The sequence below is a fragment of the Haematobia irritans genome, chromosome 5 (assembly GCF_050003625.1).
Source record: "Haematobia irritans isolate KBUSLIRL chromosome 5, ASM5000362v1, whole genome shotgun sequence".
NCBI classification, from domain to species: Eukaryota; Metazoa; Arthropoda; class Insecta; order Diptera; family Muscidae; genus Haematobia; species Haematobia irritans.
This window is the reverse complement of record NC_134401.1, coordinates 162,928,074-162,942,889: the sequence shown is the minus strand read 5'-3', so window position 1 is coordinate 162,942,889 and position 14,816 is coordinate 162,928,074. Positions and strand designations below refer to the sequence as shown.

General features: G+C 29.6%; 1 protein-coding gene across 7 annotated transcripts in view; it reads left to right on the top strand.

Annotated features, from left to right (window-relative positions):
• Positions 1-14,816, top strand: part of SLO2 (slowpoke 2) — a 744,153-nt gene that overhangs the window by 583,977 nt on the left and 145,360 nt on the right. For all 7 annotated transcript variants that reach the window (XM_075310162.1, XM_075310161.1, XM_075310160.1 and 4 more), the window contains one exon: positions 7,250-7,329. In XM_075310162.1, coding sequence (XP_075166277.1) covers positions 7,250-7,329 — 80 coding nt within the window. The remainder of the gene's footprint in view (positions 1-7,249; positions 7,330-14,816) is intronic.

The window sequence follows — 14,816 nt, the reverse complement described above, 5'->3', positions numbered from 1 at the left end:
GTGCGAGAGAGAGCGATGGCAGAAGAGAAAATTTACCTTAGAAGGAATACAATAAATTTTTATTTGTTAAATGCGATTTACTACTTTGACTTCAATCTAGGGGAAAAGCTTACAATTGAAATGATTGCTATTTTAATAGCAATGAACGTAAAGTCTAATAGGATTTCCATAATGCAACTTAAAACTTCACTCAGTAGAGCTTTATAAAACTTAAATAATGAAACATTTATAGATGCTATTAAAATAAAATAACAATCGAATGTCATAAACAAATATTAATTATTAAATCCATTTAGGTATATATGTAATGAAACATTAAAATTAAAAAAAAAATCGAATCTGATGTACACAGAAAAAAATACGTTTTTTGTCTTCAATCGCAAAATTAATGGATCCAATTGATTTTTAATAGAAATGCCTTTAATCACGGAATTGAAAGTATTAATCACCAAAGACAATTCAAATTAATTGATACCATTAATTGTTGTGATTGTTATTGTTATTTCAAATAAAAAATTTTTGGACCAATTAAATATTTAGTTGAAGAAATTTTTAAATCTAATTAAAATTTTAACTCGAAAAATTTTGGTGATATTTTTTTCTGTGTAGCTTAGCTTAGGTATAGTTGCAGCCATTTATTTTAGGCTTACTTAGACTATTTAGTCCCTTGTGATGTCACAGTTGTGAACTTCTTTCTTGTCACTGTGTGCTGCCCGATTCCATGTTTAGTTCAATGACAAGGGTCCTTATTTTTATAGCCGAATCAGAACACATTACGGTGAAACCACATATGGTGATTTCGTTTGTGCAAAAAAAGTGTTGCATACAAATGGAACAACATTTTATGGTGTTACCACAATGTTGTGGAAACCCCCAGCAACAAACCACACCGTTTGAGCGGCCAAAAGTGTGCAACATTGATACAAAAAAAACCAAGTGATTTGTAATCAAAAGAAAATTCGCGGAAATATAGCGATTGCTGTTAACAACTAAATAAACATATTTTTGTATTTTTATTTTAAAAATATTTAATTTATTTTCGCGGCCTCTTCTTGGTGACGCAGCAAAAAAAAAGAGCATCAAAAAAGTAGTTTTGATCCCAAATTTGTGATCCGAAAGTAGTGCAACCTTGGATCATCTCCAATGAATTTTACAAGGGCTTGTCATAGGACGGAAGTACTACATTTTTGAATCATTTGCATGGCTTTACAAGTTATGCCTTGGAAGTTCATTTGGATGAACAAATTAAAAAAAAAAAAAACAAAAAAAAAATGTTTTTCCAATTTAATTTTTTATTTTTATAAGTATTTTTTGTTAAACTTTTATTTTCTTATTATCTAATATTTTCAAATTGAAAAACTTTTTCGGTTCCATCAGAGAGTTGAACCTGGGTCGGTTGGCACCATAACAGAATGCCTTAGCGCACTTAGCCACAAACGCCATTGAAAACGATGTATCAAAACGTTAACCCTTTCACTACCGAAATAAAAATAATATTAATAACCTTAATTTTTCTTCCGTTTTTACTTGTACTAACAGCATGTAGATCAAAAATTGTCATTTTGAGAACCTGCCTCAATTACTTCAAGAGCTATATCAGCTTGTTCTGAAAACTTGGTTCTTGAATTGTGACCAAATGGCCTTACGAAAATAAGCGCTATTTGGTCTATAATATATTTCAAAGTGTGAGAAAAAATACAAAAAAGAGCCCGAAGTAGTATCAGCTATAGTTTTTGTATGAATGTCCATATATTAGAAATATATAGTAGAAAAATTGTCTCAAATTTTCGTATTTTTCATTTATTGTTAAAGAAGTTTATACAAATGTATTTTAGTTGTCACCATTATGGAAAATATCTATAGCTTATTTAGATTAAAGCCTCTACTTTAAAATAACATCGAGAAATAAACCGAAACTAAGTTCGGCACAAATAATATTTTTTGCGTAAATAAATAAAAATAACGTTGAAAGATACGGAAAATACTTGACAGGCAAAGTGAAAGAGTTCTTCGGAGGTAAAGAGCAGTGAAGAATGCCACCAACACGTCGTAAAAGCTTAAAATCTGTTAAACATTGTGATCAATGTAAATTATCTATCAAAGAAGATGAAGAGGCATACATAGAGTGTGATAGCTGCGAAAAGAGATTTCATTCTCAATGCACTCAATTAGATAAACGACAATTTGAAAAGCTATTGAATGATGAGACTGAAACGTTTGAATGTCACTTTTGTGATAAAGGAGGAGAAATAAAAAGCGAACTTAGAGAAATAAAAAAAGAATTGGGTGAAATCAAAGCAATAAAAGCAGAACTGAGTAAATTGACAGATATACAACAGTCGATCAACTTTATGTCGCAGAAGTATGATGATATGTTAAAGGGTATTGTTGAGAACAAAAAAAGATTAAATGCTGTTGAGAAGGAAAATGAACTATTAAAAAATGAAGTGGCTGATCTTAAAATGTCTGTCAAAATATTAAATGATATGAGGGTGAAGAATGACTGTGTAATTAATGGTATGGAAGTGACTGATGGTCAATCGGCAGCTGATTCAGTAATTAAACTTTCAAAAACTGTTGGTGTTGAAATAACTCAAGACCATATTGAAGAAGCTTTTTTTATTCAGAAAAAGAACGATAATTCTAGAGCTAATAGACCTAATTCAAACGCAAAAAAATCCGTGGTCGTAAAATTTTCTTCAAAAAAAACAAAGGATTTGTTAATGGCTGCTAAGACAAAGTTTAAAGACAGCGAAGCTACAAGTCGAGTCTTTGTAAACGATTACCTTAGCAAAGACACAATGGAACTACTAAATTATGCTCGAACTTTAAAAAACATTGGATATTCTTATATCTTTGCAAGAGATGGGAAAGTTTTTTATAAGCGTAATGCCATATCGAAAGCCCAAATAATTAGAAACAAGGATGAAGTTGATAAAATTCTATTAAATTCGGCTACTCAGCCATGGAAACGAAGATCGGGAGTCCAAAATGAAATAGAAACTGTCATTGAATCAGACGCAAGTAATGATATGCCATATGATTCTCCATCTTAAGTAATGTTTATATATAATTGATTATACATAAATTGCATTAGTTCCTTTTCGTTAAAAATGAATAATTGTTATTTTCAAAACTTTTCATTATTTAATAATTATTTAGATAATATTAATTACAAATTTTTAAATATTGTTTGCTTAAACGTGAGAAGCGTTTCTTCGCTGGATAAATTTAATAAATTTAAATCGCTTATAGCAGAATTTTCGAAAATTCCTGATATAATTGCTATACAAGAATCGTGGTTTGAAGAACATGTAACCCAATTATATAAGATTCCAGGTTATTCGGACGTTCACTGCTGCAGGAGTGATGGGTACGGAGGTACCTCGCTATACGTTAGCGATAGATTAAAATTTTCAACTAAATATTGCAAAAGTGAAGGTTATATAGATAGAATAGCAATAGTACTTAATAATTTTCGCGTCGGCAATAAGCCATTGGAAATTGTTACTGTATACCGTTCTCAAAAGTGTTGTACTAATGATTTTTTACTATACCTGGAGAGTTTTATGGAATCTCGTTCACAACTTCCTATGGTTTTTATGGGGGATATGAATATTGATTTATTTCGTAATCCACATTACTCGGATTTGTCCAACATGTTTTTGAATTATGATGTGCAGGCTTGTCACCATTTTATTACCAGGCCCGCAAGTGGTTCGAGCATTGATCATGTGTTCAGTAATATTTCAACCGAAGTTACTGTACATTCGGTTGAATGCCAATTGACAGATCATAACATTGTACATATTGAAATTGCGAGCGACTTTGTTAGTAACCGTGATACTGAGATTAATGTCAGCCGGTGTGACTATGATAGTCTTAATCGATATTTGCAGGTTCATTTAGATGGATTCGATGAAAGTTTAGGAGCATCTGAGTCAGCAGAGAGACTGGTCACTATTATTAATGAGGGTGTTTCGAATTCGACGACTGCATATACATATAGGAAGCCATTAAGGTTTTGTATTGCTCCGTGGATTAGTCGGAATTTACAATCTCTGATTATGTACAAGCAGAAACTATTGAAAAAACGCAGGAAATGCAGAAATGGGAAGTATGACGATATGGTGAAAAGGTTGAGTAGAATTATAAAAGTAGCTTTAAAGATATCTCGCAGTAATTACTATTATGACAATCTGATGCAAGTGGGTGAAGATCCTAAGAAATGTTGGCATTTTCTTAATAACGCCATAGGGAGAGTGAGGGAGAACAACATTTGCCTTGTCTCTGAAAGTGGGGAAATTGAATCAAATCACCAAGATATAGCCAATAGATTTAATGGGTACTTTATTGACTCGGTTTGTCATTTACGGCAGCAGATCCATATAAGGCCAGGTGATAGCTGTAATAGTATGCGGACGTTACCTCGCAGTGCGAACCGGTTTTCTTTACCAACTGCATCAATTGGGGAAATTGAATCAGTTTTGTGCGATTTGAATGTTAGGAAATCTACAGGATATGACAGGGTGTCCCCTAAGACTATAGTTTTCTGCAAGGAGATCTTGGCTCCAATATTGCTTAGGATCTATAATAAAATGGTTGAGTCTGCTGTTTTTCCCGACTGCTTGAAGGTTAGTAAAGTCATTCCAATTCCGAAAGTTGTAAACGCCTCGGCAGTTGAGAGTTTTCGTCCTGTTTCAGTTCTCTCGGTACTTGACAAAATATTTGAGAAAATTTTGTATCAAAGGCTTCGTTTACATTTCGAAGGGTATATTTATAGGTACCAGTTCGGATTTAGGAAGGGTTGTGGAGCTGAGGAAGCCGTTTTAAATGTTGTGAATAGCATATGTGATGGTTTAGATCGTGGATCAAAGGGTGTAGCAGGTTTGTTCCTCGATTTTACAAAAGCTTTTGACCTTGTTGACAGTGAGATTCTGTTAGAAAAGCTGAGGTATTATGGCGTGGATGGAAGTGAGAGAGAGTTGCTTAAAAGTTACTTGCGTGATAGAAAGCAGTTTGTGGAAGTCGGTAGTTGTCGAAGTAGCACTTCAGTTGTGAATTGCGGTGTGCCACAAGGAAGTTGTTTGGGGCCCTTGCTTTTCACAATATATATAAATGACATAAGCAACTTGGATTTGGCGGGTAGAATGTTCATATTTGCTGATGACGTATGCTTGTTGTATCCGTATGGGAACGATTTGATGTTAAAGATTAATATGGAGAGAGATATTTCTCTTATTCTTGAATTTGTCCGTATCAATAAATTAATATTAAATCCGACAAAGACAAAAATTGTACGTTTTACTCCTCGCTCCAGTGATGAAGGGGATTTCAATATTCAAATGGGTGGACATACTATTCAGACAAGTAAATTCGTGAAGTACCTGGGTGTAACATTGCAGGCAAACCTATCATGGGATATGCACTTATCTGAAATTAAACGGAAGATAGCTCCTGCCATTGGGGTGTTATTCAAAATGAAGAATAAACTCTCCAAAAAGGCAAAGACTCTTCTTTATCAAGCGTTAATTCAGAGTCATTTAAACTACGCAGCAGTAATTTTTGCAAGCAGAAATACCACAACACTGAAAACTCTGCAACGACTGCAGAACAAGGCAATAAAGATTGTACATAAATTACCACAAACATATCCAACTTTTTCCCTTTATGCGGATGTGTGCAGGCCAATTTTGCCAATTCGTGGCATATATTTGTACCAATTGTTAATATATGTGTTTAAATCTATGAATAATATAGGTTATCGCACGGTGCAATATTTTCCAAATCAGATGTTATTTCATACAAGGAATCGCCATAACCTGAGAACGTCGCGTTGCTGACTTGAAGTCACGAAACAACGTATTGAATTCATGGGAGCTAGTGAATATAATAAATTACCTGACGAATTAAAGTCTATTACCAGGATATCTCAATATAAAGTAGCTATCAAAGCCTACATATTAAGTAAACTAGAAACGCTTCTTACCTAATTAAGATATAAATTATTTTAATTAAATTTAAACTTTAATTGAATCGATTTGTAAATAGTACATATAAGTAAATTGTTGCCAGCTCGTCTCAATAATGCCTTAAGGGCGCTGAGACCAACAAAGCATGGAAAATTTAATTTAAATGAAATAAAGATTATTAAAAAAAAAAAAAAAAAAAAAAAAGTGGGAAAATAGAATTTGGTGTCTTTTTCGAATGTCCTTCTAAGTGGACATCGGTAGTGAAAGGGTTAATTCAAATGATTGTGATATGAACCTAATATGCCATCACGGCATGACATTCTAACTACTTCCTGAGATGTTCTTAATTATTATGTATGAAAAAAATAAAGAACGCTGGTTCAAATCTCACTAGGGGCAATTTTTTTATTAAATATTTTTCTAAAATTTTTTTTTTTATCTTTTTATGTTGTATTTATTTCATTTTTATGTTGTTTTTTTCCGGCATATGTTTTTTGTATACACATATATTTTTTCGATTAAAAATCAACAAAAAATCAAAAGTTGCCAAAACTTTTCAAAACAACTTCCACGGAAGTGAAAAAAGCAAACCATACAGGTTCAAATTCCAGCGGGGATAATTTTTTTTACTTTTTTAATGATTTTTCTATTCTTTTTTGCGAAATTTAATTGTCAAAACTTAAATTTTCACTTAAGACGGCTTAATTCCGTACTGAGATTTGTCCAATAGGACTACATCGAAAGTGAAAACAAATGAATAGGAGATCCCGGGATGCTCTTTAAAAATATTTTTAACCTTGTCCAAAAGGACTGCATCGGAAGTGGAAAGAATCCTAAACCTATAATTAAACCATAATTTTAAATAAAATTTAATTTTTTGGGGTGGATTTTTTTTAATTTTTATTTTGTTTTCTTTTAATGGGGTTTATGTTTGTATAGCAATTCTCTAAAATATTAACTTTCAGTCTCCAAATAGGCATTATCGTTATGATTGAAATCTAAGAAACAAAATATAAGATCCCTGACTACATATACTCGTAAGTTTAATAACTATAAACAAAAAAGGCTTTTATTTTGTCATCCTAATCTTTAATTCTGAAGAAACCAATTATTTTAATTGAACAATTGTTGAAATATCTTTAAACTATTATAAGATTTTTATCTATTCTCTATAAAATTCTTTGTCAATTTCCATTATTTGTGAATTTTATCACATATTTATAAGTGACAATATTTTTAATTAATTTTATTGCTTTTTTTCTTCTTTTCTTTCACAGAGTACGTGTGGAATACTATGTAAATGAAAATACATTCAAAGAAAGACTGCAACTATATTTCATTAAGAATCAGAGATCAAGTAAGTACAAAAGTTAAAACAATATATATAATTTTAAATAACACATATAATGAACTTGAAACGTACTCGATAGGGTTTAGCTTTCGATAAAAAATTGTAGATTGTAACTAGGACACCATACAGTGAAAATAACATTGAACTCTATAGGATGAAAATTTTGGTTAATTTTAGAAAATTTTGAATATTTTTAGAAAATTTGAACTAAACAGTATTACAAACGCTGACATCACGCCGATATCACAAAAATAAGTAATTATTTTTCAACAAATTCAAGAAAATTTATTAGACATAGTTCATTTTTTTCAATTGTAGTTTGGAAAAAAAAATTGGAGTTGAAAAATGCAAGAATCTATTTAGTGACATACGAAGCTCATGATGGACGTATTTTTGGTAAAATTTACAAATTTAAAGAAATAATGAACTAGTTTGTGAGAAATGCGACTTTAGTAAATCTTTTTGCTTAATTTGTGTATAATTTTTTTCGTTTTTTAGTTCATTTAATTAAAGTGCGCAAAAAAATATTAGAGTAAAGGAAACTTTCTCCAAACATAATAATTCCATGAACTAAAATAATGTTAAATTGGCTTTAGTGAAATAGAGAGTTCACTATTTTTTTGAGTGTAGCACACCCTAACAAGCGGACATTTCTTAAAAATGACAACTTGCCGTGCCATTTTTGTTATATTAGCACAATAAAATTCTTCTCATAAATGGACAATTGGAAACCACCACGGTTGTCACTTGTGCCAAAAATAATCTTCCAACATTTTAAGGAAAATGTACCTAAGATCTACCATATTAAAAAAAATAAGTCAAAATTTGTCAAAATTTATATTCTATAGAAAATTTTGTCAAAATTTTATTTCTATAGAAAATTTTGTCAAAATTTTATTTCTACAGAAAATTTTGTCTACATTTTATTTCTTTAGAAAATTTTGTCACAATGTTATTTCTACAGAAAATTTTGTCTACATTTTATTTCTTTAGCAAATTTTGTTAGAATTTTATTTCTATAGAAAATTTTTCAAAATTTTATTTCTATAGAAAATATAGTCAAAATTTTATTTCTATAGAAAATATTGTCAAAATTTTATTTCTATAGAAAATTTTGTCAAAATTTTATTTCTATAGAAAATTTTGTCATAATTTTATTTCTATAGAAAATTTTATCAAAACTTTACTTCTATAGAAAATTTTGTCAAATTACTATTTCTATATAAAATTTTGTCAAAATTTTATTTCTATAGAAAATTTTGTCAAAATTTTGTTTCCATAGAAAATTTTGTCAAAAATTCATTTCTATCGAAAATCTTGTCAAAATTTTATTTCTATAGAAAATTTTGTCAAAATTTTATTTCTATAGAACACTTTGTCAAAATTTTATTTCTATAGAAAATTTGGTCAAAATTTTATTTCTATAAAAAATAAAATTTTCTATAAAAATTTTAAAAATTTTTTTTTTGTATAGAAAATTTTGTCAAAATTTTATCTATATACATTTTATTAATTTTATTAATTTTATTAATTTTAAAATTTTATTTCTATAGAAAGTTTTGTCAAAATTTTATTTCTGTAGAAAATTTTGTTTTGTCAAAATTTTAATTCTATATACAATTTTGTCAAAATTTTATTTCTATAGAAATTTTCAACAAAATTTTATTTCTAAAAAAAATTTTGTCAAAATTTTATTACTATAGACAATTTTGTCAAATTTTATTTTATAGAAAATTTTGTCAAAATTTTATTTCTATAGAAAATTTTGTCAAAATGTTATTTCTACAGAAAATTTTGTCTACATTTTATTTCTTTAGAAAATTTTGTTAGAATTATATTTCTATAGAAAATTTTGTTAGAATTATATTTCTATAAAAAATTTTGTCAAAATTTTATTTCTACAGAAAATTTTGTCTACATTTTATTTCTTTAGAAAATTTTGTCAAAATTTTATTACTATAGACAATTTTGTCAAATTTTTTTTTATAGAAAATTTTGCCAAAATTTTATTTCTATAGAAAATTTGGTCAAAATTTTATTTCTATAGAAAATTTTGTCAAAATGTTATTTCTACAGAAAATTTTGTCTACATTTTATTTCTTTAGAAAATTTTGTTAGAATTATATTTCTATAGAAAATTTTGTTAGAATTATATTTCTATAAAAAATTTTGTCAAAATTTTATTTCTGCAGAAAATTTTGTCTACATTTTATTTCTTTAGAAAATTTTGTCAAAATTTTATTACTATAGACAATTTTGTCAAATTTTATTTTATAGAAAATTTTGCCAAAATTTTATTTCTATAGAAAATTTGGTCAAAATTTTATTTCTATAGAAAATTTTGTCAAAATGTTATTTCTACAGAAAATTTTGTCTACATTTTATTTCTTTAGAAAATTTTGTTAGAATTATATTTCTATAGAAAATTTTGTTAGAATTATATTTCTATAAAAAATTTTGTCAAAATTTTATTTCTGCAGAAAGTTTTGTCTAAATTTTATTTCTTTAGAAAATTTTGTCAAAATTTTATTTAAATAGAAAATTTTTCAAAATTTTATTTCTACGGAAAATTTTGTCAAAATTTTATTTCTATATACAATTTTGGGAGCCACCGTGGTGCAATGGTTAGCATGCCCGCCTTGCATACACAAGGTCGTGGGTTCGATTCCTGCTTCGACAGAAAACCACAAAGTTTTTCAGCGGTGGATTATCCCACCTCAGTAATGCTGGTGACATTTCTGAGGGTTTCAAAGGTTCTCTAATGTGCTTTACATTCTGTAATGTTATTCCGGACGACAGTGCTCGTGTCGAACATATCCCATATATTGTGCACATTATAAGCTAAGTCCGAAGGCATAATCGATACTGCTGCATGTTATGGGAACACATTTACCGATTATTTAGTCATCGCCGACAAGTCGTATTGATCCTAATAAGCGGACAGCTTTTAAAAGTGACTAACTTGCCGTGACATTTTTGTTTTATTAGCACATTAAATTATCGTCATAAATGGACACCTCCCAAATGTGGAAAATATGTAGATAACCACCACAGTTGTCACAAGTGCCAAAAATTATCTACCAAAATTTTAAGGAAAATGTACCTAATATCTACCATATTAGAAAATTAATTTTATATAAATAAAATTTTGTCAAAATTTTATTTCTACAGAATATTTTGTAAAAATTTTATTTCTGTAGAAAATATTGTCAACATTTTTTTTTCTGTAGAAAATTTTGTCAAAATTTTATTTCTATCGAAAATTTTGTCAAAATTTTATTTCTATAGAATTTTTTTTCAAATTTTTGTTTCTATCGAACATTTTATTTCTGTAGAAAATGTTGTCCAAATTCTATTTCTATAAAAAATTTTGTCAAAATTTTATTTCTATATAAAATTTTGTCAAAATTTTATTCCTATACTAAATTTTGTCAAAATTTTATTTCTATAGAAAATGTTGTCAGTACTTTATTTCTATAGAAAATTTTATCAAATTTTTATTTCTATCGAAAATTTTATCAAAATTTTATTTCTATAGAAAATTTTGTCAAAATTTTGTTTCCATAGAAAATTTGGTCAAAAATTAATTTCTATAGAAAATTTTATTTCTATAGACAATTTGTCAAAATTTTATTTCTATAAAAAATTTTGTCAAAATTTTATTTCTATAGAAAATTTTGTCAAAATCTAATTTCTATAGAAAATTTTGTCGAAATTTTATTTCTGTAGAAAATTTTATCAAAATTTTGTTTCCATAGAAAATTTTGTCAAAAATTCATTTCTATAGAAAATTTTGTCAAAATTTTATTTCTATAGAAAACTTTATCAAAATTTTATTTCTATAGAAAATTTTGTTAAAATTTTATTTCAATAGAAAATTTTTTTAAATTTTATTTTTATAGAAAATGTTATCAAAATTTTATTTCTATAGAAAATTTTATCAAATTTTAATTTCTATAGAAAATTTTGTCAAAATTTTATTTCTATAGAAAATTTTGTCAAAATTTTGTTTCCATAGAAAATTTTGTCAAAAATTCATTTCTATAGAAAATTTTGTCAAAATTTTATTTCTATAGAAAATTTTGTCAAAATTTTATTTCTATAGAAAATTTTATCAAAATTTTATTTCTATAGAAAATTTTGTCAACATTTTATTTCTTTAAAACATTTTGTCAATATTTTATTTCTATAAAAAATTTTGTCAAAATTTTATTTCCACAAAAATGTTTATCAAAATTTCCATTCTATAGAAAAGTTTTGTCAAAATTTTATTTCTATAAAAAAATTTATCAAGATTTTATTTCTATAGAACATTTTGTCAAAATTTTATTTCTATAGTAAATTTTGTCAAAATGTTATTTCTACAGAAAAGTTTGTCAAAATTTTATTTCTATAGAAAATGTTGTCAAAATTTTATTTCTATAGAAAACTTTTGCAAAATTTTATTTCTATAGAAAAATGTTCAACATTTTATTTCTATAAAAAAATTTTTCCAACATTTTATGTCTACAGAAAATGTTGGCAAAATTTTATAGAAAACTTCTGAAGTACCTCTTAGTTGGAGAGGAATATTCTGCAATCTACCAAAGCATCAAGAAATTTGCAAATCTACCACACAGTAAAAAAATCTAAAATTTTTGGTAGAATTCTACCAACCGTGATGACCACCCTCCATATAAGCCGATCCCCAGATTTGACTTCTTGAACCTCCTGGAGGATCAAATTTCTTCTCATCCGAGTGATATTTTGGTCAGTATATGCATTAATATCTAGACCCACATGGAAGAACAAAATTTCATCCGATTCAGTTGACATTTGGTCTACGATGTCAGTATATAGCCACTAATTTCCATAATTAAATGGGTCCACATGATATTCTATGGGTTCTATGAGAACACGTGTATACCACAAACTATCGGGTCCATTAAATTCAAAACTATTCATAAACATTTGCGTCACCTTCAGACTGTCAAGGACACATATAATCGCAAATTGTATAGAGATTATTTTTGTCTTACGAGCATACATTAGATAAAAACAAATTTAGTTTTATGCTTTCATAATTTTCCAGTAGTTCCTGTGGAAATTTTAACAATAATATTCTCACTTTCCATAAGGATTATACTTACATAAGTATTTGTTAGCAACAATGACCATACAATTTATAGGATATAAGCGTCTATAATCATATAATCTATGGGTATGATAGTAACAAACTAAGAATGGCATTGAAATGGGGAAAAAAGAAACTAATACAAATTTTACTTATATAAACATTGATGTGGACCACAGATGGGAGAAACACCAGACACGTGTAATGGTAGCAGTATATACGTCCTTAAGAACGGTCATGCCACCACCAAATATAATCGTTTCCTTTGAAACCCATTCATCGTAGCGGGTTACTTGAATATAAAGGGTGATTTGTTAAGAGCTTGATAACTTTTTTTTTTAAAAAAAACGCATAAAATTTGCAAAATCTCATCGGTTCTTTATTTGAAACGTTAGATTGGTCCATGACATTTACTTTTTGAAGATAATTTCATTTAAATGTTGACCGCGGCTGCGTCTTAGGTGGTCCATTCGGAAAGTCCAATTTTGGGCAACTTTTTCGAGCATTTGGGCCGGAATAGCCCGAATTTCTTCGGAAATGTTGTCTTCCAAAGCTGGAATAGTTGCTGGCTTATTTCTGTAGACTTTAGACTTGACGTAGCCCCACAAAAAATAGTCTAAAGGCGTCAAATCGCATGATCTTGGTGGCCAACTTACCGGTCCATTTCTTGAGATGAATTGTTCTCCGAAGTTTTCCCTCAAAATGGCCATAGAATCGCGAGCTGTGTGGCATGTAGCGCCATCTTGTTGAAACCACATGTCAACCAAGTTCAGTTCTTCCATTTTTGGCAACAAAAAGTTTGTTAGCATCGAACGATAGCGATCGCCATTCACCGTAACGTTGCGTCCAACAGCATCTTTGAAAAAATACGGTCCAATGATTCCACCAGCGTACAAACCACACCAAACAGTGCATTTTTCGGGATGCATGGGCAGTTCTTGAACGGCTTCTGGTTGCTCTTCACTCCAAATGCGGCAATTTTGCTTATTTACGTAGCCATTCAACCAGAAATGAGCCTCATCGCTGAACAAAATTTGTCGATAAAAAAGCGGATTTTCTGCCAACTTTTCTAGGGCCCATTCACTGAAAATTCGACGTTGTGGCAGATCGTTCGGCTTCAGTTCTTGCACGAGCTGTATTTTATACGGTTTTACACCAAGATCTTTGCGTAAAATCTTCCATGTGGTCGAATGACACAAACCCAATTGCTGCGAACGGCGACGAATCGACATTTCACGGTCTTCAGCAACACTCTCAGAAACAGACGCAATATTCTCTTCTGTACGCACTGTACGCATTCGTGTGGTTGGTTTAATGTCCAATAAAGTAAACTGAGTGCGAAACTTGGTCACAATCGCATTAATTGTTTGCTCACTTGGTCGATTATGTAGACCATAAATCGGACGTAAAGCGCGAAACACATTTCGAACCGAACACTGATTTTGGTAATAAAATTCAATGATTTGCAAGCGTTGCTCGTTAGTAAGTCTATTCATGATGAAATGTCAAAGCATACTGAGCATCTTTCTCTTTGACACCATGTCTGAAATCCCACGTGATCTGTCAAATACTAATGCATGAAAATCCTAACCTCAAAAGAATCACCCTTTATATAGAATTTTCTGTCATCAAATACAGATATACTCCCAAGCAAACAGATACTAAAAACTGGACCATTCACAGCGAAGCACCATCTTGAGATGATCGACACTTTGGTATTTTTTAGTGCCAACCTTAACTCTTCAAAATTCTCTAGGAACAAAGGGGTAACGGATTGGGAAGCTAGGAACTTCCTTTTTTCCCCCTCCTTGCTGGGTGCGATGGTGTTGTTGGTCCTGTTGAAATGGCCATGGTCTGCGGCCGAAATGTCGGTCAGGTCAGGATAGATTATTTATAGTGGCACTGCATTATTTCAGACTCACTTAGACTATTCAGTCCATTGTAGTACCACACTGGTGAACTTCCCTGAGTTTTTCCCAATGACAAACAACCTCCTTTTTATACCGGAGGCGGTATGGCGTTTCACATTGTGATGAAACCACTTAGTAAAGCTTTTACTCAGGGTGTTTTTGTCTCGCAAAAAATATGTTGCCCTGGTGTTACACTACTTTTTTCCTCATTGTATTTTCCCTCAAATTAAAGTGTCATGGTGCAAAGTTATTGTTAATTCATAATGTTGTGAGGGATACAGGATCCAAAATCTATGACAATGTCCTTCGTATTTGGCAATCAATTTCGAGAATGTTGCACATTTTTCTCTAATCGAAATCGCCATCAGTCAGAACTGTTACCAGCATTACTGAGAGATGAAAATTTTATTTCTATAGAAAATTTTGTCAAAATTTTATTTCTATAGAAAATTTTGTCAACATTTTATTTC